The following is a 12839-nucleotide window of genomic DNA, read 5'->3' as shown; positions in this document are numbered from 1 at the left end:
TAGCCACAAAAAATCGCCTATCTTCGAAAACTCTTGAGCTAATTCACCAGCGTGGTTTGGCGCATGCCTCAGGCAACCGCAAGCTAACGTCCGAGCTCGCAAAGCAGTGCAGAGATGCGATCAAGGAAGACCTCAAAGAGAGAAGAGCAGAAGTACTGGTAGATGCGGCAGAAGCCGGGAAAAGTATTCATAACGCCCGCCTGTCCTTCGCCAACTACAAGACCAAGATGACTGCCCTCCGACGTCCTGATGGATCCATCACATCCTCCAGAACGGCAATGGAGAAGATTATCCATGACTTATACTCAAATCTCTTCGATAGCCATGTCCACTTGCCGACATACCAAATTCCACAGGATGGATATGTCGTTCCCAATGTTCTCCCTTCCGAAATCTGACACGCCATTTCGTCGGTAAAAAAAACAAACAGCACCCGGCCCAGACAAGGTCAGACCTGAACACCTGAAGAACCTGCCATCAGTACTCATCAATACACTGGCTCGGCTCTTCATTCGCTACCTGTCTGAATGCAAGGTTCCGTCCCAATGGAAAACCAGCAGGACCGTACTACTGTTCAAGAAGGGAGACATCCATGACATTGGCAACTATCGCCCGATCTGCCTATTGTCTGTCATCTACAAGTTGTTCACTCGAGTCATCCTAAATAGGATTGGCAGAACACTAGATGAAGGACAACCATGCGAGCAAGCCGGGTTCCGCAAAGGATTCAGCACCATCGACCATATCCACACGATAACCAAGCTCATTGAGGTTTCTTGGGAGTTCAAGATGCCGCTCTGTTTAACGTTCATTGATTTAAAGAAGGCCTTTGATTCTGTTGAGACGGAAGCGGTCATTGAAGCCCTAGCCAATCAGGGCATTCAAGCCCAATACATCAGGATCCTCCATGAGCTGTATTGCGGATTCACTACCAGGATCTCACCATTCTACAAAGAAGTGATCGTTGATGTCAAGAGAGGGGTGCGGCAGGGTGATACCATTTCACCGAAACTCTTCAGTGCCACCCTCGAGAACATCATGCGACGACTAGAATGGGAAGGAATGGGAGTGAAGATAGATGGTCGGCAACTACACCACCTCCGCTTTGCTGATGACATTGTTTTAATAACACCAAACATCAGCCAAGCGGCACAAATGCTGGCCGACTTTGACCGTGAGTGTGGAAAGGTAGGACTACAGCTGAATCTTACTAAGACGATGTTTATGAGAAACAGCCTCGTTCCTGATGCCCCATTCACTCTCAACGGAACAACCATCTCTGAATGCAACAGCTATGTGTACCTAGGTCGAGAAGTCAACATGACAAATGACCTGGCACCTGAGCTGCGCAGGAGGAAGAGAGCGGCTTGGAACGCCTTCAAGAACGTCGAAGAAATAGCTAAGAGGATGAAGAACCTCCGGCTCCGGGCACATCTCTTTGATTCCACTGTTCTTCCTGCATTAACATATGCCTCAGAGACCTGGGCCCTACGCAAACAAGATGAGAACGCTATTCAGGTCTCCCAAAGAAGAATAGAAAGAGCTATGCTTGGAATATCACGTTTCACTCAAATGAGAGAAAGAATCCGGAGTTCTGACATCCGTCGACGATCAAGAATCAGGGACGCTGTCTCATTTGCCAAGGTGTCGAAAATCAGATGGGCTGGTCACGTAATGGGATTTAAAGACGACCGCTGGACTAGAGCTGTTACCGACTGGATTCCACGGGATGTCAAAAGACCGCGTGACCGCCCACCTACCAGATGGTCAGACTTCTTCGTCAAGATCATTGAACGATCGGTTTGAGACCCTTCATGTTCCCGGAGCAAACAGATGCCATTGGGCTACACTAGCATGCGACAGGGACAAATGGAGACGTTACTGGCGCCCGCTTGAACAACATTTAAGTGATATATGAGGCTCACCCAAGCGTGTGGGAGCGACCTTGAGCGTGGCGGTGGTTGGGTTCTGGATGTGTTTGGCTACCAGAGCTGGGCCCCTGGGCTCTCACTCGTCCCCTTCTGGGGTGCCCCGTGTGTAGCCTGGCGCGGAGTCCAGTGGCATAGCTATGGGGACCTCATGTTATGCTCCCTACCGGGAGAAGTAGCCATGTGATGAGACAGTGACTGATGATGATATTATCTCTCCCTTTGAAGATTTAAGGTCGTGCAATCTGTAGGGGGGTATGATGTAGGTAGGTAGATTAAGGAGGCCCCCGCAGAAGAACCTTCAATTTCTCCCATTTGGCCTATTGCAGGTGTGAGTGAGCCCCCTCCCCCCCCACACTGGAAGAACTTCACTCCCTTTGAAACTCCTTTTGGTCCACTACCACCTTCCAATTTAGCCTAAAAGAGGAGGTGCATGCAGAAATGTAGGATCACTCCCCTCTCCGCTCATTACAGGCCCTACAGGTATCCAGGCCCAGCTCCATGCAGGGCTTGGGGCACATCACCAGAGTGAGGGGGAGTCGCTAACCCCCCACCTGTACTCGCCAGGAGACTTGGTCTGGGGCTGGTGACATAAGACTGCCACCCTTTAACCTCCATGGAGAGGCTCTACACCGTAATCCTGACCACACCCACCACTCTGAAGATGGATGGAAGCAAAGTCTGGGTCCACACTTCACACGTGAAAATTGCCTCCCAGTGTGATAGCACAGTGGTAGGGTGTTTGCCTTGCACGCAGCCAACCCAGGTTCGATCCCTGGCATCCCATATGGTCCCCCAGCACTGCCAGGAGTAATTCCTGAGTGCAGAGCCAGGAGAAACCCCTGTGCATCGCTGGGTGTGACCCAAAAAGGAAAAAAAAAAAAGAATGAAAGAAAATTGCCTCCCTCCTTGAAGACAGGATGACACCCGACCAGTGGCGAACCCCTCAGGTAAGACTGGAAAAGTGACTTAAGGGAACCATGGGAGGGGCATGGGTTATTCTCTGCTTCTGCTTGCTCATCGTGACAGCTGTGGAGCAAGCTCCTTATGTGCCCAAGTTTTGGTGCTGGGTCCTTTCTGGTACCCAGACTCGTAGAATTATAGCCAACGCCACTCAGAAAGGGATGGAGGCTCCACAGTTTAACCTTGACCTATGGCCCACGATGGGGCTTGTGTTTGTTCAGGAACCTACTGAGCCTTTTGTAACTACAATGCAGAGTGGCCCCCCACAGGTCAGCTAGCAGAGCACTCAATACTTGGTTTGTTTGCACCTGGCCTAATCCCTTGCTTATCCCCTTTCTACTTTATTCAGTCCAGTCCTCCTGAATTGTGTTTCATGGAAAAGATTGGTCACCCTGGCTCATCGCCCTAATAGCTTCCATGACTGGTCTTGCTATGGCTCCTACTTGCTTTAATGTTGGGCATTTGTGAAAGAAGGCTTCAACACCATCCAGCTCTTGGTTCTTACCTAGTGTAAGAGCGAAACTGACGTCATGACAGGCTGCAGCTAACATTAAGTTTCAACTAGGCCTCAGATTCTTTTTCCCCAAAGAAGAACTTGCAGTTTCTGGTAGACTCCCAGCTGAGTAATTTGCCTAGATAAGAAACTGGTCAGTTGGGTTTGGCCTCCTCGAGAAAATTGCTGACCACTGTTGCAACAGGGCCAATGCTAAAAATAGACGAGTATATAAACCGCTTCTTAACTTTGAAACCTATATAAACTGCTTGTGATTTGGAGTCAGGGTCCTTGTCAAGACTCCACCGCGTTGGATGAGACTTGGACACTAGCTCGAGCTAGCAATAAAGTACCTTTGCTTTTGCCTTATTGTGTGCGGACTTGGTTTTACCGGGACTGGGGATCCAAAACTCCGGCACATTAGGAGTCAATACTCCCCCCTCAACCAGCTCTAGGGTCAAGGTTGACCCTTCTCAACCGTTGCCATATAAGAGAAGGGGGAAACGAAAGAGAGAGAGGCAAGGCCCAGGCAGCGCCATGCTTAGTAAAGAACTCGGCCCATCTAGGCCTAGGTTTCGGTCCCCCCTCCCCATGATAGGCAACAACGAAGCCAGTTCCTGTTATGTAACCTCGACCCTCAGCCAATCAGCAAGTAACAAGTAGCAGAAAGTCCCCTTAGACGATTGCCAACAGGGAAGCTCATTGCTTTGTGTAGTCTTTGGATCCCGGACCCTAATGGCCATAAATACAACCAAAGAGTTTTGCAGATTCCCTCCCTGGCTACCGGGGGTGCAGGAAAGGAGAAGGTGCTAGAGCAGCCGCTTGGGAGTCGGCAATCCCGGCACGCACGGAGGCAGGAAGGAGGGAGCTGCGGGGCAGCCCAAGGCGGGACGCCCGCGTGCATGTTTGTGCGTGACTCTGGAGTGTGGCTGAGAGACTGGAAGAGCCCGGAGTCGCCCAGAGCCCGAGGGTGAGTGCACCAGATGGACCCCCCACCCCCTGCCGGGTCCCTTCTGGGCTGGGAGGGACTGGGCACATCCTGTACCGTATTTCACCGAATGTGGGCGCACCAGGGATTCCCAAGCCCAGTTAAAAATAGAAAAAAAAAAGAAAAATCTTCACTGAAAGGGCCGCAGCCCATTTTTTTCCCTGCAAACGACGACAGGAGCAAAGCATGGGCATACAGTCAGCTACATTATTTTTGGACCACACCCAGCAGTGCTCAAGTCTTACTCTTGGGTCTGCACTTAGAGGTCACTCCTGGAGGATTTGGGGACCATGTACAGGAGGTAGAACCTGGGTTTGGCAGCGTGCAAGGGCAGTGCCCTACCTGCTGTACTATCACTTGTACCCCAAAGTTTATTTTTATAACTTCAGACACCCATCCTGATTTAGAGTATTGTTTTTACAATACTGACTTTACGGTCCGGTCCTCCCGTGTTCATCGATTTGCTCGAGTGAGCCCATTAACGTGTCCGTCATGAGACTTGTTGTTACTGTGTTTGGCATATCGAATACATCAGGGGTAGCTTGCCAGGTTCTGCCGTGCGGGCAAGATACTCTCGGTAGCTTGCCGGGCTCTCCGAGATGGGCGGAGGAATCGAACTCAGGTCGGCCATGTTGGCTGCGTGCAAGGCAAACGCCCTACCGCTGTGCTATTGCTCTAGCCCACTGACTTTACAATACTGTTACTGTTAATTTCATACATATAATAATCCAACAACACTTTTTTTTTCTTTTTGGGTCACACCCGGTGATGCACAGGGGTTACTCCTGGCTCATGCACTCAGGAATTACCCTTGGCAGTTCTCAGGGGCTCAGATGGGATGCTGGGAACCGAACCGCCCTACCCGCTGTGCTATTGCTCCAGCCCCACTTTTTTCTTTTTTTAAAGCTTGGCGGGTTTTAAATAATTTGTTTTTGCTTTTTGGGTCACATCCAGTGATACTCAGGGGTTACTCCTGGCTGTACAATCAGGAATTGCAACTGGCGGTGCTGGGGGACCATATGGGATGCCAGGGATTGAACCTGGGTCAGCCGCGTGCAAGGCAAATGCCCTCCCTGCTGTACTATCGCTCCAGCCCCACTTTTTATCTTTACTTTTTATTTTTTAGTCCTAGGAACAATCTTCAAGCTAGGAACTAGCTCCCCGTGGCATATTCGACATGCCAAAAACAGTAACAACAAGTCTCACAATGGAGACGTTACTGGTGCCTGCTTGAGCAAATCCATGAACAACAGGAGGACAGTGCTGCAGGAACAACCTTATACTGAGAAAAAAGGAAAAAAGAAATGAGGAGCGAGAGCCATGGTACAGCCGGTAGGGCATTTGCCTTGCGTGCTGTGGACCTGGGTTTGATCTCCTGCATCCTTTCTGGTCCCCTGAGCACCACCAGGGGTAATTCCTGAGAGGAGTCACGAGTAAGCTCTGGGCACTGCCAGATGTGGACCCCCAAGCCAAAACAAAACGAAAAGATTAATGTAGAAGAAACCCTCAGGTGGACCCCAAAGTCTTTTTCATCCTTCTCTCTTGGGTTGCTGGAGTGAGGGCCCTGGCAGGGGTGTGACCTGGCACAGCACCAACATATGGTCCCCCTGAGCATCTCCAGGAATGATCCCTCCTGCTGAGCCTGGAATAAACCTTGAGAACTGTTGGGTGTGGGTCAAAGATCAAAGGAGAAAAATATAGAGAATGAGGCTTCCTAATAATGTGCCTCCTGCAGCTCAGGGGGTTCGTCAGCGCTGGGTCTCTGGAGGGACATTACAGTGGAGCAACGGGCAGTGGGCGGAGCGTTTCCCAAGTCCCCGGGCCGGAGGGGGCGTGGCCACGTCATCGACACGCCCGTTAGTGGGCGTGCCCCGGGCCTTTCCCGGCCGTGTCCGCTCCTCTGTCTTCCGCGGGCCTCATCCTGGGGCGTTCTCCGGGTCCCCGGAACTGCAGTTCCTTAGCGTTCGGCTTCGCCGAGGGGAAGGATTTGACGGCTGCCCCTCCCCGCACTACCGGTTCCGGAGTCCTTGGCCGCGTGGACGGGCCCAAGAACAATAGGGAGGCAAGGTAGCGGGGTGGCCTGAAGGGGGCGCCCGGGACTGGGGGTGGGGCGCGATCGGGGGGGTTGGGCCTGGGAAACGGCGGCACGAGGGGCCGCTGGGAGTGTTGCAGGGGCAACCTGCAGTAACCGGCTCGGTGGAATCTGCCTCCAAGGCCAGCCCGAGCCGAGTCTGGGGGCCGGAACGGCAGTCCAGCGGGGAATGTTAGGGCCGACCTAGCTGAAAGAACTGCCAACCCCAGCTTGGGGGACCCGTAAGGGGAGAGGAGGAGGTGACTGACCCTGGAAAAGGAAGCCAGTCCCGAGCTGGCCCGAGGCCCGGCAACAGGAAATCGGTTGCTTGGCAGCCGGGTTTCCGGGTGTGAAAGGGACTCGGAGCCGTGGGGGAGCCCTCTGGGGAGCCTGCCCCCATCCATCAGGTGTTGGGCACGAAATAAAGCTCTGCCGAACTTTCACATTTGTGTTGCACTCGTTCCTTAGATCATGGACCCTAACAGGTAAGGCTGCAGCTGACCCGGGTTTGATCCTGGCACCCCCCCTCCCCCCATCGCCCCCCTGAGACCAGCCAGAAACTCCTGAGTAGAGCCAGGAATCGCCCCGAGCACCACCGGGTGTGGCCCTTAAACCAAACAACGCCCCACACCCCCAGCTACAACCAGCCATTACAGGTCTTCTGTATTATGACTTTAAATTCTGGCCTTTTGGATCACTTCCAGCGATGCTCAGGGGTTGCTCAGGAATGACTCCTGGCCGGTGCTCAGGGGACCACATGGGTTGCCGGGGATCGAACCTGGTTGGCTGTGTGCAAGACAAGCACCCTCCCTGCTGTGCTATCGCTCTGGCCTGTCTACTAATCGCTTTTAAAAATAATAAATAGGTATTTATGTCACAGGAGTATATGTGGGTATATCTCTGCAGGCTACGGCTACAGCAGCTGAAGAAATAGGAGCTTTTTTTTTTTTTTTTTTTTTGCTTTTTGGGTCACAGCTGGCGATGCACAAGGGTTACTCCTGGCTCATGCACTCAGGAATCACTCCTGGCCGCGCTCAGGGAACCATATGGGATGCCGGGAATTGAATTGGGGTTGGCTGCGTGGAAGGCAAATGCCCTACCCACTGTGCGATCTCCAGCCCCAGTAGGGGCTTCTATAGCTGGGCAGGACCCCAGATTGCCATCACTCTTTCCCTCCTCAACACTCTGCTGCCCTTGTCCAGTTACCGAGGCACATAGTACTCACAGCTCCCGCATCTCATTCTCACACCACCACCCACTTCACACAGACCTGGGTTTTAGATGCCCGTAGCCCTGCCCCTTTAATATTATTTCTGCTGTCTTTGGCTCCACGCCAATCAAGTCACGTGTCCGATGGCCAATCACATCACATATGTGTGTTGGATTAACTGACACTCACTTCCTCCCTAGCCCTTAGTTATAACCACCTTGAAGCCCTGGAGAGAACTACTACCCTTGCCTCTGCGTTCTGTATTCTTTTCCCTGGAACTGGATATTAAAACTTCTGATTCGCATCGTCGTTGCTCGTGGAATGAAAGTATGAGGAGTTTCTCCTTCCTTTTTATTGCAGGGGTCGGGACGGATGCTCTGCAGTGCTCAGGGATTCCTGTGGGCTCAGCCTTATCTAGTGGAATCACATTCCTCTGGCATGAATCCTAACTCTGCTGGGCAAAATGGCCATAATTTCTTTTTTTTTTTTTTGCTTTTTTGGTCAGACTCAGAGATGCTCAGGGGTTACTCCTGGCTCTGCACTCAGGAATTATTCCTGGCGATGCTTGGGGTATCATATGGGATGCAGGGGATTGAACCCGGGTTGGCCGTGTGCAAGGCAACCACCTACCCGCTGTACTATTGCTTGAGCCCCTGTTCCATAATTTCTTTTTCCACTTCCTGATGAAATAGGATTCTGGCATTTTGTGTGTTCACACATACCCAAGTATGGGGACATAGTTGGTCACTTCAAGCTAGAATGTGTTGATTTCAAGCCTGGGGATATGAGAGTTAGGACTAGCACTAGGAACGCAGGCTTTGGTTGTTTTTTGTTTGTTTTCACACGTGGCGATATTCAGGGGTTACTCCTCAAGGTGCTCAGGGGGCCATATGGGATATCGGGGATCAAACCTGGGTCAACTGTGCAAAGCAAACACCTTACCAACTGTACTATCGCTCTGGCCCATAGGCTTTGTTTTTCTTAATTTGGGGGCCACACCCTGATGTGCTCAGGCCACGCCCTGGCTCTGTGCTCAGGGATTACTCCTGGTGCTCAGGGGTGCTCAGGGGACCCTATGGGGTACTGAGGGTCCAACCCTGGTCTGCTGTGTGAGAGGCAAGCACTTGATTAGCTGTACTAAGGATTCAGTTCCTCACACCTTGTTAATTTCCCTCCAGGTGTTTTCCCTAAAGAGCCTTTGGGACTTCCTCAGGAGAACACAGAGGCAGACAGGCAGGATGGTGACCACTTGTCCTCAGGTAAGAAGGAAACGGCACCACACATGTCCCCTTATATCCCACCACCTGCCCACATCCTTCTCAGCAGCTCTGACTCCAGTTTCCTTTTTTTTCCCCTTTTTTTGGGGGGGGGGGGAGTGGGAGGTCACACCTGGCGATGCACAGGGGTTATTCCTGGCTCTGCACTCAGGAATTACTCCTGGCAGTGCTCAGGGCACCATATGGGATGCTGGGAATCGTAGCCAGGTTAGTTGCATGCAAGGCAAACACTCTACCTGCTATGCTATTGCTCCAGCCTCCAGACTCCACTTTCCAGATAGAAACAAATTCACCCTGTCCCTGTGATGTTTCTTCCCACGGGGGACCCTGAGGGGTCCCTCGCACCATCTCCATGTTTCTGTCAGTAGCTCCGCTGCTGTCTCTGCTGATGCCTCTTCCTGTTTTATTTTGCTGGCTGTATGACATCATCGAAGATGCAGATGTGCCTTTCTCAAAGAATGTTGTTTAACTTTTTTGTATGTGTATATTTTTCGACTATACCTGGCTCTGAAATTATTGATCCCTCCTGGCTGGGCTCAAGGGACCTTATGGGATGCAAGGGATTAAGCCTGGGCTGACCACGTGCAAGGCAAGCACCCTCCCTGCTGTACTATCACTCTGGTCCGAATCTTTATTTGTTTTGTTTTGGGTCCATACCTGGAGTTACTTGTGTCCATGTTAGGTTCCAGAGTCGACCACCCTGCAAGAGACAGAGAATGCACACGACAAGGCAAGTCACACAGAGAGGTTTATTTCCAGCTAGCTGGGGTCCAAGTATCTGCCCGGAACAGTGGGTTTCTACAAGGACCCCGAGCACTAGATTCATTGAGTTTTTATACTTTCATTTTAGGAAGCATACATTACTCAGCAATTTTCCTTTACCTATAGAGTACATAATTTTGGTCCACAACATCCAGCCCATATCTTGACAGTTAGTTCAGGAGACCTAATCTTAGTCCGGGGCCCTAATCTTTGACAACCATCAGTTTCGACAGCCCGTGACCTCCCCACCTTGTTTACCAGAAGTGAGTTAGTACCTGTTCCTAGAAGAGACCTAGGCTGCCCAGAGGTCACACAGCCTGTCATAGCAGTACTTCAGCTAAGCAGGCCCTAACAGCAGGGTTCAGGGGACCATATGTGGTGTCAGGGCTCAAACCCAGGTTGGCAGCATGCAATACCAGTGCCCTCCTGGCCGTGCTATGGCTCTCACCCCCCAGTCCAGGTGAACTCTGGTAGGGATGCCACTGACCTCAATCCAACATGTGTGTGATGCTTCAGGACATGGTGACCTTCACCGATGTGACTGTGAACTTCACCCAAGAGGAGTGGGCGCTGCTGGACACTTCGCAGAGAAATCTCTACAGGGACGTGATGCTGGAGACGTTCCAGCACCTGAGGACAGTCGGTGAGGACAGCCGTCACTCCTGTTGCCTTTCCTGCGACAGACTAGGGGTGTGCTCACCCTGGATTCCCAAGGGGTGATGTCTCAGAGAAACAGAGGGACTAAGACAGACGCTCTTCCCACCTAAAGTCTTTTCAGCAGGAGTGGGGTCATGGACTGAGCCCTGTGACATAGTCAGAGGTGCAGGTATGCGTTACTCAAAGAATGTTTTTTAATATTTTTGTTTTAGGGTCACACCTGGTGGTGTTCAGGGCTTACTCCTGCTCTGAGTTCAGGAACTATGCCTGGCTGGGTTCAGGGGACTATATAGGGTGCTGGGGTCAGTCTGGGTCAGCCATGTGCAATACATACACCCTCCCTGCAATACTATGGCTTGGTCCCCAGATATCACTTTTTAAATTTTGGATTCACACCCGACACACCCGGCAGTGCTCAGGGGTTACTCCTGGCACTGCACTCAGGAGCAGGAATTACTCCTGGCGGTACTCGGGGGACTATATGGGATGCTGGGGACTGAACCCAAGTTAGCCATGTGCAAGGCAAATGCCCTCCTGTTGTCCAGCCCCTCACACTTAAAAAAAAAAAATCTCATTAAACAAACATGCCCTTCATGTCTTTTCTCATATTTCTTACTCTGCTTTTCTTAGAACGGGAACTACAACTTAGAAACCAGCATTCACCGTTTCCTCAGATGAATTTTGGAAAGAAAACATTCCATAGGTTCCGGATAGAAAAATCAGTAAGTATCAACAGATATTTCTTGTTTTCCATGTTATAGAAATGTTGACATTTTCATTAGATAGAGAATGAACCCAAGAATTCCTTTTTTGATGGGGGGGGGGGGGCAGAGTTTGGGCTCAGGAATTATACCTGGTGGTGCTTGGGGAACCCACTGGGATGCCGGGGATTGAACTCGGGTCAGTTGCCTGCAAGGCCAGCGCCCTCCTCACTGCCCTATCGCTCAGGCCCCTCTTGGCCCAGTTTGAATACTTCTTTATTCTCCAGCAGGAAGGGGGCCAGGATGGGTGGAACGTCAATCGTGATGTGAAACATGAAAAAGACTTCAGGGGAGAGTCCTATACGAATACACCAATCAGCACTCAGCATGAAAGCATCCTTCCTCCGAGTTGCTCCTCCACCAAGAAACCCTCCATGCAGTCAACCAAATCTCGCTCAGGCAGCAGAACGGGGGCTGGAGGGAAGCTCCCTTATCCCAAAGAGTGCAGAAAACACTCGACCAACGGTTTGTCAGGCCTGAGGATGCCCAGGCAAACCTGGAGCAAAGAGAAACCATCTAAATGCAAGGAATGCGGCAAACACTTGAAAAGTTCCGCAGGCCTTCAGGGGAGCCCAGGCGCCCCCCACAGAGAGAAACCTAAGTGTAAGGCGTGTGGGGAGGGCTCTGCCCCCACCCAGGCTTTCACCGCAGAGAATTCTGACCCGGAGCAGCCAGCATCACCTCCACACCCCGCTAAGCCCAGAAGGGCCCGCTCCGGAGCCAAGTCCTCGTGTGACATCTGTGGGAAGTCCTATAAGTCCAGTTGCTACCTCCGCGTGCACGAGCAGACCCACACGGGGCCCAGACCCCACAAGTGCCAGAAGTGTGGCTTGTCCTTCATGACCTTGGCACACCTCAAAAGACACATGCTGACCCACGACCGCAGGAGGCTCTATAAGTGCAAGGAGTGCGGGAAGCGGTTCGGAGCCACGTACATCAAGGAGCACCGGTACACGCACAGCGGGGAGCGGCCCCACGCGTGCGAGGAGTGCGGGAAACGGTTCAGGAAAGCATCGCACCTGCGGGAGCACATCCAGAGCCACCGCGGGGAGCGGACCCACGTGTGTGAGGAGTGTGGGAAAGCCTTCCTTTCGCCTTCCATCCTGAAAAGGCACCTGCGGTCGCACAGCGGAGAAAAACCCTACGGCTGCAGGGACTGTGGCAAATTCTTCACCCGGTCCGCACACCTTTCCCGTCACCAGAAAACCAAAGGCTGTGGCCTGTGAGACGTGAGTCATGTCTCCTTTCTCAGCTGCTTGGATTGCTTTGTGGCTTGTTTGTTTTTGTTTCGGGGTACACCTGATACTCAGGGCCGGCTCCCAGATCCATGCTCAGGGACCTAAGGACACGCCGGGGACGGAGCCCAGATGGACCACGCACCAGGCAAACGTCTTCCCCGCTGGACTGTGGCTGCGGGTCCTCAGATCTTGCTGTATGTGATGGAACCCCTGCCGGAATAAAGCATGTTCTGTGTCACCCATGGTGAATCTGGGGCCTGGTCTTCATATCATGAACAGGGGGTGCATAATGACAAAAACAAATGTGTGTACGTGAGACTGTCTGCAAACTCTCCTTCAATCCCCAAGTGTTTGTAATCTCAGAAATTCATATCAGAGAGGAGATTTTAATTTTTTTAAAAATTTGCAGAGTCTGGCAAACTCCCCGTGGCGTACCCAATATGCCAAATGCCAGTAACAATGAAGGGTCTCATTCTCCTAACTCTGAAAGA

The 12839-nt window shown here is 51.8% G+C and overlaps 1 protein-coding gene across 1 annotated transcript; it reads left to right on the top strand.

Annotated features, from left to right (window-relative positions):
- Positions 1 to 4243: 4243 nt before the first annotated feature.
- Positions 4244 to 12336, top strand: LOC130028858 (zinc finger protein 433-like). Its single transcript, XM_056119701.1, has 6 exons — positions 4244 to 4354; positions 8832 to 8912; positions 10209 to 10335; positions 10980 to 11071; positions 11338 to 11575; positions 11762 to 12336. Exons 2-6 carry the CDS (start codon positions 8892 to 8894, stop codon positions 12334 to 12336), a joined length of 1053 nt encoding a protein of 350 aa, XP_055975676.1. The 5' UTR covers positions 4244 to 4354; positions 8832 to 8891.
- The last annotated feature ends 503 nt before the right edge of the window (positions 12337 to 12839 follow it).

The sequence above is a fragment of the Sorex fumeus genome, unplaced genomic scaffold (genome assembly GCF_029834395.1).
Source record: "Sorex fumeus unplaced genomic scaffold, SorFum_2.1 ptg000041l, whole genome shotgun sequence".
NCBI classification, from domain to species: Eukaryota; Metazoa; Chordata; class Mammalia; order Eulipotyphla; family Soricidae; genus Sorex; species Sorex fumeus.
Note: the sequence above shows the minus strand (reverse complement) of the source record. Positions and strands in the feature narration are given on the sequence as shown.

Coding starts and splice junctions, on each gene's coding strand:
- LOC130028858 (XM_056119701.1), top strand. CDS start 8,892: ATGGTGACCACTTGTCCTCAG. Junction 8,913..10,208: donor TGGTGACCACTTGTCCTCAG/GTAAGAAGGAAA, acceptor GTGATGCTTCAG/GACATGGTGACCTTCACCGA. Junction 11,072..11,337: donor GGTTCCGGATAGAAAAATCA/GTAAGTATCAAC, acceptor TTTATTCTCCAG/CAGGAAGGGGGCCAGGATGG.